Genomic DNA, 14,203 nt, shown 5'->3' with positions numbered 1-14,203 from the left:
GTAGAGAGAGAATCTCACCCTGACTCTGCTGAGCGCGGAGCCTGGTGCAGGGCTCGATCCTACTCGATCAGATGCTTAACCAGTTGAGCCACGCAGTTGCCCCTAGTGCTGACATTCTGACGATTTGTCATAGGAGGATCATCTGGTTCTGGACTGCTGACTGCAGTTCACCTGGAACCCTGGAAAGTGAAACTTACCTCTCTTTACCAGCCTCTCACGGCTACCACCAGGTGGCAGCATGTCCCCCCCTCTGGCCGTTGTTGCTCTTCTCAGGACCAAGATTCTAGCGAGCTTTTGTTCTCCTCCTGGTTCCTAATCTCTGATTCACTCAGAGTGAGAACCATTCCAGGCCTCTGAGGCCTTCCCTCTGCTGCTCCAGTGGTAACCAGCTGCTTTCTGTGCTCATGCAGGCACCTCATACACAGCCCTCAGAGAACACTGGAACCTTCTCTTTGTGTGGGTTTTTCCCATAGTCCCAGCCTGGGACTCAGAGGCCCTAATGCCTCTGTCATCTTCCCATCTCTCAGCACCAAGACGTGCCCTGTTTTCAGTAAATGCAAGTGTCTGGAATCAACCTACAGGATGCTCACGATACTTTTTCCTGATTATAAAAGCAATGTTTTATTTTTTTAAAATTTACAAAATGTAGGAAAGAAAAAACAAGAAAATATTAATTCTCTATAAACTCACCTATCCCCACAAATAAATATAAATATATTTATTTATATATGTAGATTCGGTCATTTAGTCTTATTCCATGCTTTTTATTTTATTTTTATTTTTTTTCCATGATTTTTAAATTATACACTTTTATAAAAATGAAATGGGTACATAAATTTAAATTGATAAAATGTGTACTAAAACTTAACCAGTTTTGCCATTTTTAGCTTGAAAGGAAAATGTCAGGTAAAAGCAAAATCTCCTTTTGAAATGATTTATTCCTATTCTCTAACACTTCTGAGCACTACTGAAACTTTGGATATCTCTTTTTGTTTTAATGTTTAAAAAAGATTTTATTTATTTATTCATGAGAGACATACAGGCAGAGACACAGGCAGAGGGAAAAGCAGGCTTCCCGTGGGGAGAGAAGCAGGCTTCCTGTGGGGAGTCTGATGTGGGCCTCAATCCCAGGACCCCAGGATCATGTCCTGACCCGAAGGCAGATGCTCAACCACTGAGCCAGTCAGGTGTCCCTGTTTTAATTTTCAATTTCGAATCTGCTTCTATATCTTTACTACATATCATTGTAGAAAATTTGTAAAAACATAGTTTTATCTAAAAACAAAAATGTATTGTAATTATACTTTGGCATATTTTATTCAATCTTTTTGTTGAAAAATATCTTTTTGTTGATGATGTTCAGCACTTATTAGTGATCTTTTAAAAAACAACAATCTGTGATTATAATGTATAAGCAACTTCATGTATATATGTGTGTATATATATATGCATTTTAAAGATTTTACTTATTAGAGAGAGAGCATGAGAGTGAGAGCCCAAGGGAGGTGGGGGACAGAGGGAGAAGGAGCAGCAGTCTCCCCATTGAGCAGGGAGCACCCAACACAGGGCTCAATCCCAGGCAGATGCTTAACTGACTAAGCCACCCAGGCTCCCCAGCAACTTTATCTTCTGATGTTTCTTCTGTCTCTTACTAAGCTTGTGGAATATTTAGAAAACAAAAAAACCCAGACAAATTCAGAGTAATAAGCAAGTCCCCCACGTCTATCCAGAGGTACCATCACCAGCGCCTTTCCTTTCATGCATCTTTACATTGTTGATATCATTCTCTCATTTCTTTCCTGACATGTGGAACTTTCTCTGATCCATTGCATAACCATCCTGAACCAGACAACTATGCATGTATTATTATACAACTGCATCTAATTGTCTGTATTGTCCAGCTTAGTCTATTTCTCTTAAGTGTCAAATGACTTTTAGGCCAGTTTTCCTAGTGGGAGAATGATGTTCTAGAAAGGATTTTAATGACATCAGGCCAGGGGGATAAGTAACACATGATAGTGAAGGAAGTTGCTCCTTTTCTGAGAGTCCTAATTCTCTGTACTATGATTTTTAAAAAATATTTATGTATTAAAAAAAAGATTTATGTATTTATTCATGAGGGACACACACAGAGAGAGGCAGAGACATAGATAGAGGGAGAAGCAGTCTTCCTGTGGGGGGCCTGATGTGGGCCCTGGGATCACGACCTGAGCCGAACCACTGAGCCACCCAGGTGTCCCTCAGTAAGATTCTATTTTTTTGAAAAGATTTTATTTATTTATTCATGAGAGACACAGAGGCAGAGATACACAGGCAGAGGGAGAAGCAGTTTCCCTGCAGGGAACCCAATGTGGGACTCGATCCCAGAACTCCAAGATCAAACCCTGAGCTGAAGGCAGACACTCAGCCACTGAGCTACCCAGGCGTCCCGAGTTAGATTCTCTTTTAAGCAAGGGTTCTTTTTGAGTATATCACCCAATACCAAATAAAGCTTGTATCCTTTTCAATATTCTGTCAGTGGGGTTTTTCAAATCATGGCTGCTTTCTCAAATAAATTGAACCAAAGGGCTATTGTCTTCCCTTCTTTGGCCAAGAGGTGGCTCCTTCCTCTTGGATTTTTCTGCTGGCCATTAAGATGCATGGGTGGCTGGCCTCCTCTTGCTGTTAAGTCCATCAACTGTCATCAGCTATCTAAAGCTGTGTAACAAACCGCTCCCAAAATTTAGTCACTTTAACCAACAAGTGTTTATTTTGCTCCTGATCCTGCAGTTCACCCCAGTTTAGGCTGGGTCGTTCTCATAGTTTTACCTGAATTCCTCTAAGCAGCTATGGTCTTGCCGATCTTGGCCAGGCTCTTTCACATCCATGGACCCTCAGTTTGGAAAACTGGACTGATTCCTCTTTGATCTAGGCTGTCTCTTGTTCTGCCAAAGTCGAGACTGAACCTGTTCACGTGGCAGAGGTCAGGGTCTCAAGAGAGTGACTAGAACTAAGGCAGGCTTTTGGGGGCCCCACCTCCTTAGAACCAGCACAAAAATCTCACCCACTGCCTTGTCTTGGTCATAGCAAGTCCAGAAGCCAGGTCAGAATCCAGGGTAGGGAGGAGACTAGGCTCCACCTCTCAATGGAAGGAGACACAGAATCACTGGGCAAAGCAAGTGCGTACGCAGAGGGGTGAAGGGGTGGAGGTAATTTTTGCCATCTCCCACACCAGTGATCTCTGGATTTGGAAGCGTCACCTCCTTGTTTTGCAGGACTGAACAATGGTGATGGACCTGTAAGTGAGACTGACATTTTCCGGAAGGCCTCTGAGCAGCTGGCGAAGTACATGAACTCAGGAAACCAGCTGCTGCAGAAGAACTTTCTGAAGCAGGAAGTAGTTCAGAGGTTCTTGCGCCTCCTTTCTTCTCTGCAAGGTAACTTTCCTTATGACATAGGCTCGTTTGTGCCAAAGATGACATACACTCATTAGAAGTCTTTTCTAATATCTTTAAAGGAATTAATTTAAAAAATAACTCTAATAAGCTATGGGTAAAATATCCAAATAGCACAGAACATTATTCAGTGGGAGATCTAGATCATCCACCCTGAGTGTCAGTCTCTGTTTCTGGTTTTTCATGTATCCTGCTAGAATTGCTTCTGCAGATACGATCTCTTTTTAAATACCATGGCTATTTCTCTCTTCTCTAGATATTGGCTAATGTTGGTATATAAAGTTATCATAGAATTGAATATTAATTTTTTCACCGTGGGGAAATCAGGAAAGTTCTACAAAAGAACTTCAGATGACACATTTTAGATAATAATTAGGGAAGATTATAGAAACCCTAAGTAGGTGAAATTGAGTATTTTTTAAATTGGTAGTTGGCATGGGCTGTAACGCATTCACTTGGAGCACTCAGAGGTTCTGAGATTTCTTAATTTTCCAGAGAATGTGGAAAGCAGTGGCCAGCGGAACACAAATGCTCTTCAGGGTATACAGCAGATCTTAATGTTTTAAGGCTTGGGGTTTTACATTTTCTTTTTCTTTTTTTTAAGATTTTATTTATTTATTCATGAGAGCACAGAGAGAGAGAGGCAGAGACACAGGCAGAGGAAGAAGCAGGCTCCATGCGGGGAGCCTGATGTGGGACTCGATCCCGGGACTCCAGGATCACGCCCTGGGCTGAAGGCAGGCACCAAACTGCTGAGCCACCAAGCGATCCCCTGGAGTTTTACATTTTCATCTTAATTCTACCACTTAGCAGATCTGTGACCTAGATCCAATTATTAAACTTCTTTTTTTTCAAAAATTTATTTATTGATTCATGAGAGAGACAGAGAGAGAGGCAGAGACACAGGCAGAGGGAGGAGCAGGCTCTCTGTGGGGAACCTGATGCAGGACTTGATCCCAGGACCCAGGATCACACCCTCAGCCAAAGGCAGACCTCAACCACTGAGCCACCCAGGTGTCCCCCAATTATTTAACTTAAGCTTCAGTTCCTTCACTTTTGCATTAGCTAGGGTACTAATCTCCTGAGATGATGGATGTGTAGCACTTAGTCCAGGGTCCTGCACACTGAATTGGTTTTCTTGTTTTCAAATTAAATATTAAATATTAAAATGAATATTCATGTTAGAAATCTTAATCTTAGGAAGTAAAAACTAGCAAATGCAAATTAATTTGCTCTTATGTAGATTAACTCTTGATCTCTTCCCTTCGTGTCCTCCCAGCTTTCTTCCTGGTAGTGTTGCCAGACAAATTATAGAATGCTGGTTGAATTATAATTTTGAATAAACAGTGAATATAGTTGAAGTATGTCCAAGATATTGCATGAACTATACTAAAATTTTATTTGTTGTTTATGTCAAATCGAAGTTTAACTGGCATCCTACATTATTTGCTAAATCTGACAATTTACTTACTGCAGACCTCTTTTAGAAGTTTTCCATCCAGAGGATATACCAGCATCATGGACTGGGATAACCATTATTCTGTCTCCATACCTCAAAGATCAGATGGAAATACTTAGCGTATCATGATATGAAATTAAGAATTGAGGATGAAACCATCCTCTCACCGCTACCTGATGACTCTTAACTTTCAGTTATTCTGTAGTGTCTCCCTGTATGTCAGTGCTCCTTAAGCAGAACACACTCTTAATATTATGCAAAATTTAAGCTAGGCTCTTCTGATCTCAGTAGAATGTCCTGACTCACATTTTCTCCCAAGACACGGTCACATTCTCCTCTCCTCCTGGGCCAGACTCTCTTTAGAGTATTTCTAACCTTTCCAAGATCACATGGCTGGTGCTTATACCAACGCTTATGAGTGGTTGAGTAGCTGCCCAAAGTAATTACTTGCTTATATTTTCCTTGGAGGTTAAAAATACAGATCGATAATTCATGTTAATTACTCCTAGATATGTTGGGTGGTATTTGGGGACAGGAAGCATATGAACCTTTTTTTGGAGTGTGGCGTACTCTTATTTTTGAAAGAAATTCCTCCTGACCTGGTCTGTGACATTAACCATGACTGCGCCAACACCTTCATCAAGTTTTTACTGGAGAAACAGAAATGGCCGGAAGTGCTTCTGCTGCTGACCCGCAAAGTAAGTGGGGAGCCACCGTTGGGAGACTGTCTCATCAAGGGCTGCAACTTCTCAGACCTTGACCTCTGCGCTGTCATCCCCCGGCTCAGCGCCTGGGATCCTCGGAGGATGCAGCTCCTGGGCTGCCTTATCGACAGTGGAGGTGAGAATGCCTATTATGAGCACTGGAGACTTGTCCCTTGGGATGCCAGGCCACCTCTGGTCCTGGGTCTTTCACATGATTTTGGAGATGCCTTTAAATTTTGCCCCATTCTCTTCCTCCATAGCTTCTCATTTGCAACAGTGACCAGATTAATGCCCTGTCAGTGGGTGCGGGCCTCTAGGAGCTCTGTGTCTTTGTGAACTCCAGTCTGCTCTGTTGTCTTTCCTTCTGCCTTGTGTGAGAAATTGCAGGTGCATGGAGGGGCCCCTTGGTCCCAGATGTGGCCCACAGGGTCCTTTCCTTCTGACTGCCGGCTGGATTTTTCCCTGCACTCAGTATGCTGTGTGCATCCCTGTCAACTCTCCATTCTTTTCTAATCAGCAGATTAGGATTTGAGGTGCTTATTTTTAAAGAAACAGCCAAATAATAGGTGGGTGGAAACATCTACCATTATAATCAGCACAATCACACTTGGCTGGATGTATGTCTGGTGCCAGGGTCTTGCTGGATTGGGTTTTATTTTATTTTTTATATCGTAAAGATTTTATTTACTTATTTGAGAGAGAGAGAAAGAGAAAGAGAGAGAGAGAGAGAGAGAGAGAGAGAGAGAGCACGTGCACAAGTGGAGGGAAGGACAGAGGAAGATCGTGAGATCATGACCTGAGTGGAAGGCAGACGCTTAACCAACTGAGCCACTCAGGCGCTCTGGATTGGGTTTTATTTTAAAACTCATTTGGAAACACCACCTCCTGCCCCCATTTCCTGCCCCTCTGCTAATGCCAGTACTAGTTATGTGGCCTTGGGCATGCTATTTCTGCCTCCATCTTCTTGTTTATAAAATGAGAATGATAACTTTCCCTTTTTCTCAGGGCTGTTTTGAATATTAAATGAGCTCACGCTTGCAGGTTCTTGGAAGAGTACTGTGTCCGTGTGGTTTGCTGCTTGCTTGGCTGTTTAAGAAGGAATGCCCTTTATTGGTCCTTAGCTCTCAAAATGCCAAAGTACAAACTCTTTGGGCATTGACTGTACCCACAGGTTCTAAGAGGTAGACGGAATGTCTTCTATAGCTTATTTCTTCAAAACCATTTCTCAACTGGAATGTTGCTACCTTTGCCTGGAAACTGTGGCTGTCGTGGAATTCTGGTTTTATTCCTGAATCAGCAAGCACTTATGAAGTGCCTCCCTGGAATTAGGTGCTAGGGACCAAGAACAGCGTGAATGAGTAGCTGCTGTGGGGCATGGGGGTGTGCAGATCACAGGGGTGCAGGTCAGGGAGCCTGCAGTGCAGAGGGGAAGCATGGACCGAGCTAAAAGGAAGCTGATGTTGGGGGTGGAGAGTGTCAGGGAAGATGCCATTTGATGGTAGATGGGCATCCTCAGGAATAAGCTTCATAGAAGCCAAGGGCATAGGCAGCCATGCTCATATCCTGATCACTGATTATGTGTCAGGTAGGGTGTCAGGCAGGCACCAGGGTTTCCCATTGTTCATGGGCCCTGTCCCCACTTCTGGGCAGTACTGAAGACGGGGGTCTGGAGACATGAAGGGGAGCAGGAGAGCCAGGAGAGGCACGGCCCATGAACAGGACACCTGAGGGAGTTGGGCTTTCATTCAGGGCTCTCAGAAGCCTTTGCCTTGGAATTCCAGTCAGCATCAGCTCTTCCCTTGGAGTACATGGCAGAGTGGTCCCCTCCTCCTCAGGTGAGCCAGGCAGTCACTCATCACAGGGTACATCCCTCACGGGGATGTGTCCATCTCCTCTGCCTCCTCAGCCTTGCCCGAAGGTCTCCAGGACAGCGAGGAGACACCGCTTATCATGTGCCTGAAGCATGAAGACTTCGAGTTGGCTTTTCTTCTCTTGACCAAGGGTGCAGACCCCCGAGGTATCTCCCTCACAGAAGGTGATACTCCTTTGCATGCGGCACTCCACATCTTTTTAGATATCAAAGGTAGGCCTTGATTTTTTTAAGCAGTCTTGTCCTTGAAGAGGAAGCTGGGTATTAGAAATGATGCTATGCTTTTTTGTCTTTCCTCCTGGGAAAACCAACTATCCAGAATAGGCCAGTTTCTTGGTCAGGCCCACCCATGTCTCCTGGCCCCATACCCATGGCTGGATAAGAAGGAGCAACCATCATGGTGAATGGTCAGTGTGGGTTGCTGGGGAGGATTCTTAAGTTTCAAAATTGGTTGTCTTGGGCTGACAAATACTTTCCAGTTACTTACACCATTTTCAAGGGCCTGGACATAAAGGGTCTTACTGGCACATTATGAACTTATTTTATGATTTCTCAACCTTGACACTATTGACATTTGGACTAGATAATTCTTTGTTTTGGGGCTATCTTGCACATTGTAGGATGTTTAGCAGCCTCCCAGGCCTCTACCCATTAGATGCCAGTGGCACCTCCCAAATAGTGATAACCATTGGGATATCTTATCTCCAGACATGGCCAGGTTTCCCTTGGGAGCAAATAGGCCCTGGTTTTGAACCACTGGGTTATCAAGCACTTGAGAAGGGGGAGTGCAGTGTTCTGAGATGCCCGTGGTGGCATCTCTCCAAATCCAGGAGTTTCTGTTCCCTGGCAGGAGTGGCTCAGCACTTAAAAGGGTTTTGTTTGTGTCTTTCAGCTGACATTGGTTTTAACTTCCTCAGCCACCTGTTGGATCTCTTCTGGTCCAACCCCACTGAATTTTGCTACCTCAACCCCAACATCCAGGACAGCAATGGGAACACGCTGATGCACATCCTCTTCCAGAAGGGCATGCTGAAGCGCATGAAGAAGCTGATAGACCTGCTAGTGAAGTTTGACATCAACTTCAACTTGAAGAACAAAGAAGGCAAAGACGCAAGGCACCGGATTAAGAAGAACGATCCTCTGCTCTTGGCCTGGAACAAAGCTGTGATGGAGAACAGGCGGAGGAGCCGGCAGGACTCTGCTACCCACCCTGGGAAGCTCCCGAGGCCCACTGCCCCTGGTCACACATCTCAGCTGAAGTCCCAGGGTTCATCAAAGTCACTGCCTTGCAATGTCACTGCCAGGACCCTGTCCGAAGGAGCCGTGGTCCCTGACAGCTGGGAGGCTCTCCCAGATGCCCAGGCGATGAGGCAGGAGTCTGGAGCTGTCAGGCCCTGCTCTATGAGAGACCGCCTGGTGCAGGACATTATGGGTTTAATTCAGCAGGTGGAATTGGATACATCCATCCTGGAGGACTGTGCTCAGGACTCTGAACCTCTGGAGACAAGAGTTGAAATGGAAGTCAAGAAGGATGAGCTCCAGCGGGCCCTGGGGGCACGAAACTCTGACTCTAGTGGGAACAAACACAACGTCCTTGAGCCAGGGGGTGGACATGCTCAGGCAGGCCTCGGGGCCTCACAGCTCGTTCCTGCTGGCCACAGAGGGAGAGAGGGCAGCGATGATCCAGATAGCTGGAGCACACAGGAGATTGAGTCCTGCCTCCAGGACTTTGAGAACATGACGTGGGAGATCGAATGCACTTCAGAAATGCTGAAAAAGCTGTCCAGTAAGGTCATGACCAAGGTCATGAAGAAGAAAATCATCTTTGCTATCCAGCAGCTGGGGAATGGTGAGTGGACTCAGGGCCTCCAGAAGCGGCTGAAGCATCTGAAGGGAAGCATCCAGCTCTTCGAGGCCAAGCTGGACAAGGGAGCCCGGATGCTATGGGAGCTGGCCATTGACTTCTCCCCTCGATGCAGTGAGAACCCAGAGAAGATCATCGCCATGGAGAGGCACCCACACTGCCCAGAGAAGTCAGGTCGGGTCTACACAGAGATCATCCGGATCTGGGACATCGTCTTGGACCACTGCAAGCTGTCGGACTCCATCAAGGCCATCTGTAGTGCCTACAACCGGGGCCTGTCCTGTGTCCTGCGGAAGAAGCTCAAGGGCATCCACCAAGGCCAGGTGTCAGCCAACATGAAGGTCCAGAAACGCATCCCCCGCTGCTATGTGGAGGACACGGAAGCGGAGAAGAGCCGGGAGCACATGAACCCCGAGTACTTCCCACCGGCCAGCGCAGTGGAGACAGAGTATAACATCATGAAGTTCCACAGCTTCAGCACCAGCATGGCCTTCAACATCCTCAGTGACACCATGGCGACGGTGGAGTACCCGTTCCGGGTGGGTGAGCTGGAGCATGCCGTGATCGACCTCAACCCCAGGCCACTGGAGCCCATCATCCTCATTGGGCGGAGTGGCACTGGGAAGACAACGTGCTGCTTGTACAGGCTGTGGAAAAAATTCCACATCTACTGGGAAAAGGCTGAGCAGGCAGGAAGCCCACTGCTGGCCAAGCAGATGTGGCTGAAGAGAAGGTTGGAAGTGGAACCCAGCAAAGACGGTCTAGGTATGGAGGAAGGGGATGAGGAAGTGGAAGAGGTGGAGGAAGAAGAGGAAGGTTCCGTGGAAGTGGAAACAGTGGACAGCATAGATGAGGAGCAGGACAGCGAAACCTGTGCAGGGGGATCCAGTGAGGTGCCCGGGGGGCCTGGCCAGGCAGCAGAGGTGTGCACCTCAGAGCATTCCCACCAGCTGGAGCATTTACATCAGATCTTTGTGACCAAGAACCATGTCCTGTGCCAGGAAGTGCAGAGGAATTTCATCGAGCTTTCCAAGTCCACCAAGGCCACCAGTCACTACAAACCATTGGAACCTAATGTCCACAAACTTCAGGACTTGAAGGATGAGAACTTTCCTCTGTTTGTCACTTCCAAGCAGCTGCTCCTCCTGCTTGATGCTTCTCTGCCCAAACCGTTTTTTCTGAGAAACGAAGATGGCAGCTTGAAAAGAACCATCGTGGGATGGTCCACACAGGAAGAGTTGACCATCCCCAATTGGCAGGAGGATGAGGAGGAGGCTGAGGTGGACGGGGACAATGGTGAGGAGGATAAAGCTGCAGAAACACGTACATGTGACACTGACCCCCGGGTGTATGTGACGTTTGAGGTGTTCACCAATGAGATATGGCCCAAAATGATCAAAGGGAAAACATCTTACAACCCCGCACTGATTTGGAAAGAAATCAAATCTTTTCTGAAGGGGTCTTTTGAGGCTCTCAGCTGCCCCCAGGGGAGGCTCACAGAAGAAGCATATAAGAAATTAGGGAGGAAGCGGTCTCCCAATTTCAAGGAAGACCGGAGTGAGATCTACAGTCTTTTCTGCCTGTACCAGCAGATCAGGTCTCAGAAAGGTTATTTCGATGAAGAAGATGTCCTGTATAACCTGTCCCGGAGACTGTCAAGGCTCAAGGTGCTCCCATGGTCCATCCACGAACTCTATGGTGATGAGATTCAGGACTTCACTCAGGCCGAGCTGGCGCTGCTGATGAAATGCATCAATGACCCCAATGCCATGTTTCTCACGGGGGACACAGCCCAGAGCATCATGAAGGGTGTGGCCTTCCGCTTCAGCGACCTGCGCTCTCTGTTCCACTACGCCAGCAGAAGCACCGTGGACAAGCAGTGTGCTGTCCGGAAGCCCAAGAAGATCCACCAGCTGTACCAGAACTACAGGTCCCATTCAGGTATGCCCAGGCTCTGTGCTTGCCTGCAGGGGAGGTTCTGGGACATGTAGGAAGGAAATGATCTTGGAGTTTGTTAGAAACACCCCCACGGGGCAGCCCTGGTGGCTCAGCGGCCCTACAGCCCGGGGCGTGATCCTGGAGACCCGGGATCGAGTCCCACGTCAGGCTGCCCGCATGGAGCCTGCTTCTCCCTCTGCCTGTGTCTCTGCCTCTCTCTCTCTCCTCTGTGTATTCTCATGAATAAATAAATAAAATCTCTAAAAAAAAAAAAAAGAAACACTCCCACGAACAAGAGATCTTATGGTTTCTGTTGCTCCTCACTTAGATTGATAACTCAAGCTGTGGTTCAGTGGAAATTACATCTTTGGGAGTTTGCCAAGACATGAAAACATTACAGGGGAGCACATGAACTGCTTGTGAACTTTTGTTAAAGCACCTTGGAAGCACCTACTCGTGCCACATAAAGCGATATGCTAGTTACAAATCATTAATTCCCAAATGGGCTTTTCTCCCAAGGAGAAGCCAAAAAAGAGGGCTAGGAGGTGGTAGGAAGATAGCACATACTTAGGTGCTTTTAATTTGAACCGCAGTCGTGCCCCTTCTCTGTGCCTGGTGTGATGCCAGGCAGCCGATGTGGACTACTTGTACTTCATCCTCACAACGACCCTGCCAGGTGAGCAGCTTTCCCATTTCATGGAGGACACCGAGGTATGGAGAGTTTGAATAACACAACATCCATGCCAGCCAGAATCCTTCCTTTGTGGTTTATAAAATGCTCCCACATTCACCTCCTGTGCCCTGCATATGTCCTGTGAACAGTGTGGAGTATTATTTTACATGCTTAGAAATTTATTTAATGGGATCGTGCCAGACATCTTTCTGCCACTTTGTATTTTTGCTTCATGTTACATTGTGGGGTTTCTGCATATTGATAATGTGGAGTTCCAGTCTCCGCATTTCTAACTAACTTATGTTAGCATTCCATTTTATGGCTGTACCACAGTTTGTTACTCATTTTCCAATAATGGACATTAGGCTCCTGGCAGTTTTTTTTACTGTGGCATAAAGTCCTGGAGTTAATCTTCCTGAGCAAATCTCTCTGGATCTGTGTTATATCCTCCTGCTTTGCTTTTGGGGTTGGGTGTGAAATGAGATCTAGCATGGTTTGAATTTCCATTTTCTTGAGACGTGGCATCTTTTCATGTGTTTATCTGTAATTCTGTATTCTGTGAATTTCCTATTCTCCTTTGCCTACCTCTTTCATGAGTTGTTTTGCTCACTAATTTAAGAATTTTCTATGATTTTTTGCCTTTGCGTCCTTTGTTGATTATATATATTGCAGGGCTTGTCTTTTTAAGTTTGTACGGTAAAACGGCATATAAGTAATGGTGTTCTTTAGTAGGAACATACCTTAAATTTTAACTTATGAATGTTTTCTTTTACAACTTGCCTTTTTGTAGCTTAAGAAATTCCTCTGATCTGGAGTTATTAAGATAGTCTCCTATATGATTTTCTAATGGTTTTAAATTTTGCCTTTTATTTCTAACGGTATTTAAATTTGGGTAACTAAATTTAATCTATATAAAATGTATGTGTGGTGTGACATTGTCTTTATTGAACTAACCCTTCTCTGATCTAATTTTACTTTTTCCATATGGAGAATTGGCGTGCTGACGCCATTCACTTCTTGGCATATCCTTGCCTCTGATTTGTAAGGCTGCTTTTCTTATGTGTCTGTGACTTTGTTCTGGGCTCACTGTTTTCTTTGATTTGTCTCATTTGTCTATTCTTGTACTGTTAGCATGATAGCACATTTACCATAGTTATCAGATTCTCTGACTCTATAAGTTGGATTAGAATTTCATTGAATTTATTGCTCTTTGGAAAGAATTCACATCTTTACATCACAGGGATTTCTGAACCTTGGTGTATTTCTCTATTCAGGTCTTCTTTTAGTGCCTTCAATAATATTTTAAAAATTTTCCTCAGACATTTTATATAGCTGTTGGATTTGTCCTAAGGATCTTACACTTTTTATAATTATCATTTTTTGCTGCCTCTTTTTTGCTTTTTCCGCGTTTATCAGTTATTATTGGTATAGAAGGATGCTGTTGGTTTTTATATGTTGATCTGGTCAATCTAACAATCATGCTGAACATTCTAACTTTTAGATTTTGGCATTTTTTCCCCTGCAGATAATGGCAGTCCTTATCTTTTTTCTATATTTATCATTTGTTTTTTCCTGTTATATTTCATCGGGTAGGATCTTAAGCATAAGCTTTTTTTTTTTTTTTTAATTAACTTTTATTGGTGTTTAATTTACCAACATACAGAAAAACACCCAGTGCTCATCCCGTCAAGTGTCCACCTCAGTGCCCGTCACCCATTCCCCTCCAACACCCGCCCTCCTCCCCTTCCACCACCCCTAGTTCGTTTCCCAGAGTTAGGAGTCTTTATGTTCTGTCTCCCTTCCTGATATTTCCCAACATTTCTTTTCCCTTCCTTTATATTCCCTTTCACTATTATTCATATTCCCCAAATGAATGAGAACATACACTGGCATCTGTTTGTTATTTCTGAAGTTAATGGGAATATTTTTAATATTTCGCCATTTAAGCCTGATGTTTATTATAGGTTTTTGATAGATACTCTTTTTCTAGGTGCAACTCAGGTAAGCTATGGTTTGTTGGACAGAGAAAATACACCCCCCCCCCACACACATTATAAAATTAGATTAAAATTTTGATTCGTTTAGCCAAGGAATCAGATAATGAGCAGAAGGCAGGTGACCTCCCAGAGTATAGTATAGCATGTACCACACAACTCAGCCCAGCTCTTTTGGGCTCTGGAAGTCATCACTGATACTACATTTGAAAAAAATCACAGGATCTGGCTGGGTCTGAGCAGTTCAGCTTCTTGATCTATCATAGT

The 14,203-nt window shown here is 45.0% G+C and overlaps 1 protein-coding gene across 4 annotated transcripts in view; it reads left to right on the top strand.

The window, feature by feature from the left end:
• The window catches only part of TRANK1 (tetratricopeptide repeat and ankyrin repeat containing 1), a 106,158-nt gene that overhangs the window by 60,074 nt on the left and 31,881 nt on the right, over nt 1–14,203 (top strand). For all 4 annotated transcript variants that reach the window (XM_041734431.1, XM_041734430.1, XM_041734429.1 and 1 more), the window contains 4 exons: nt 3,255–3,416; nt 5,479–5,733; nt 7,504–7,680; nt 8,360–11,272. In XM_041734431.1, coding sequence (XP_041590365.1) covers nt 3,255–3,416; nt 5,479–5,733; nt 7,504–7,680; nt 8,360–11,272 — 3,507 coding nt within the window. The remainder of the gene's footprint in view (nt 1–3,254; nt 3,417–5,478; nt 5,734–7,503; nt 7,681–8,359; nt 11,273–14,203) is intronic.

The sequence above is a fragment of the Vulpes lagopus genome, chromosome 19 (genome assembly GCF_018345385.1).
Source record: "Vulpes lagopus strain Blue_001 chromosome 19, ASM1834538v1, whole genome shotgun sequence".
NCBI classification, from domain to species: Eukaryota; Metazoa; Chordata; class Mammalia; order Carnivora; family Canidae; genus Vulpes; species Vulpes lagopus.
Note: the sequence above shows the minus strand (reverse complement) of the source record. Positions and strands in the feature narration are given on the sequence as shown.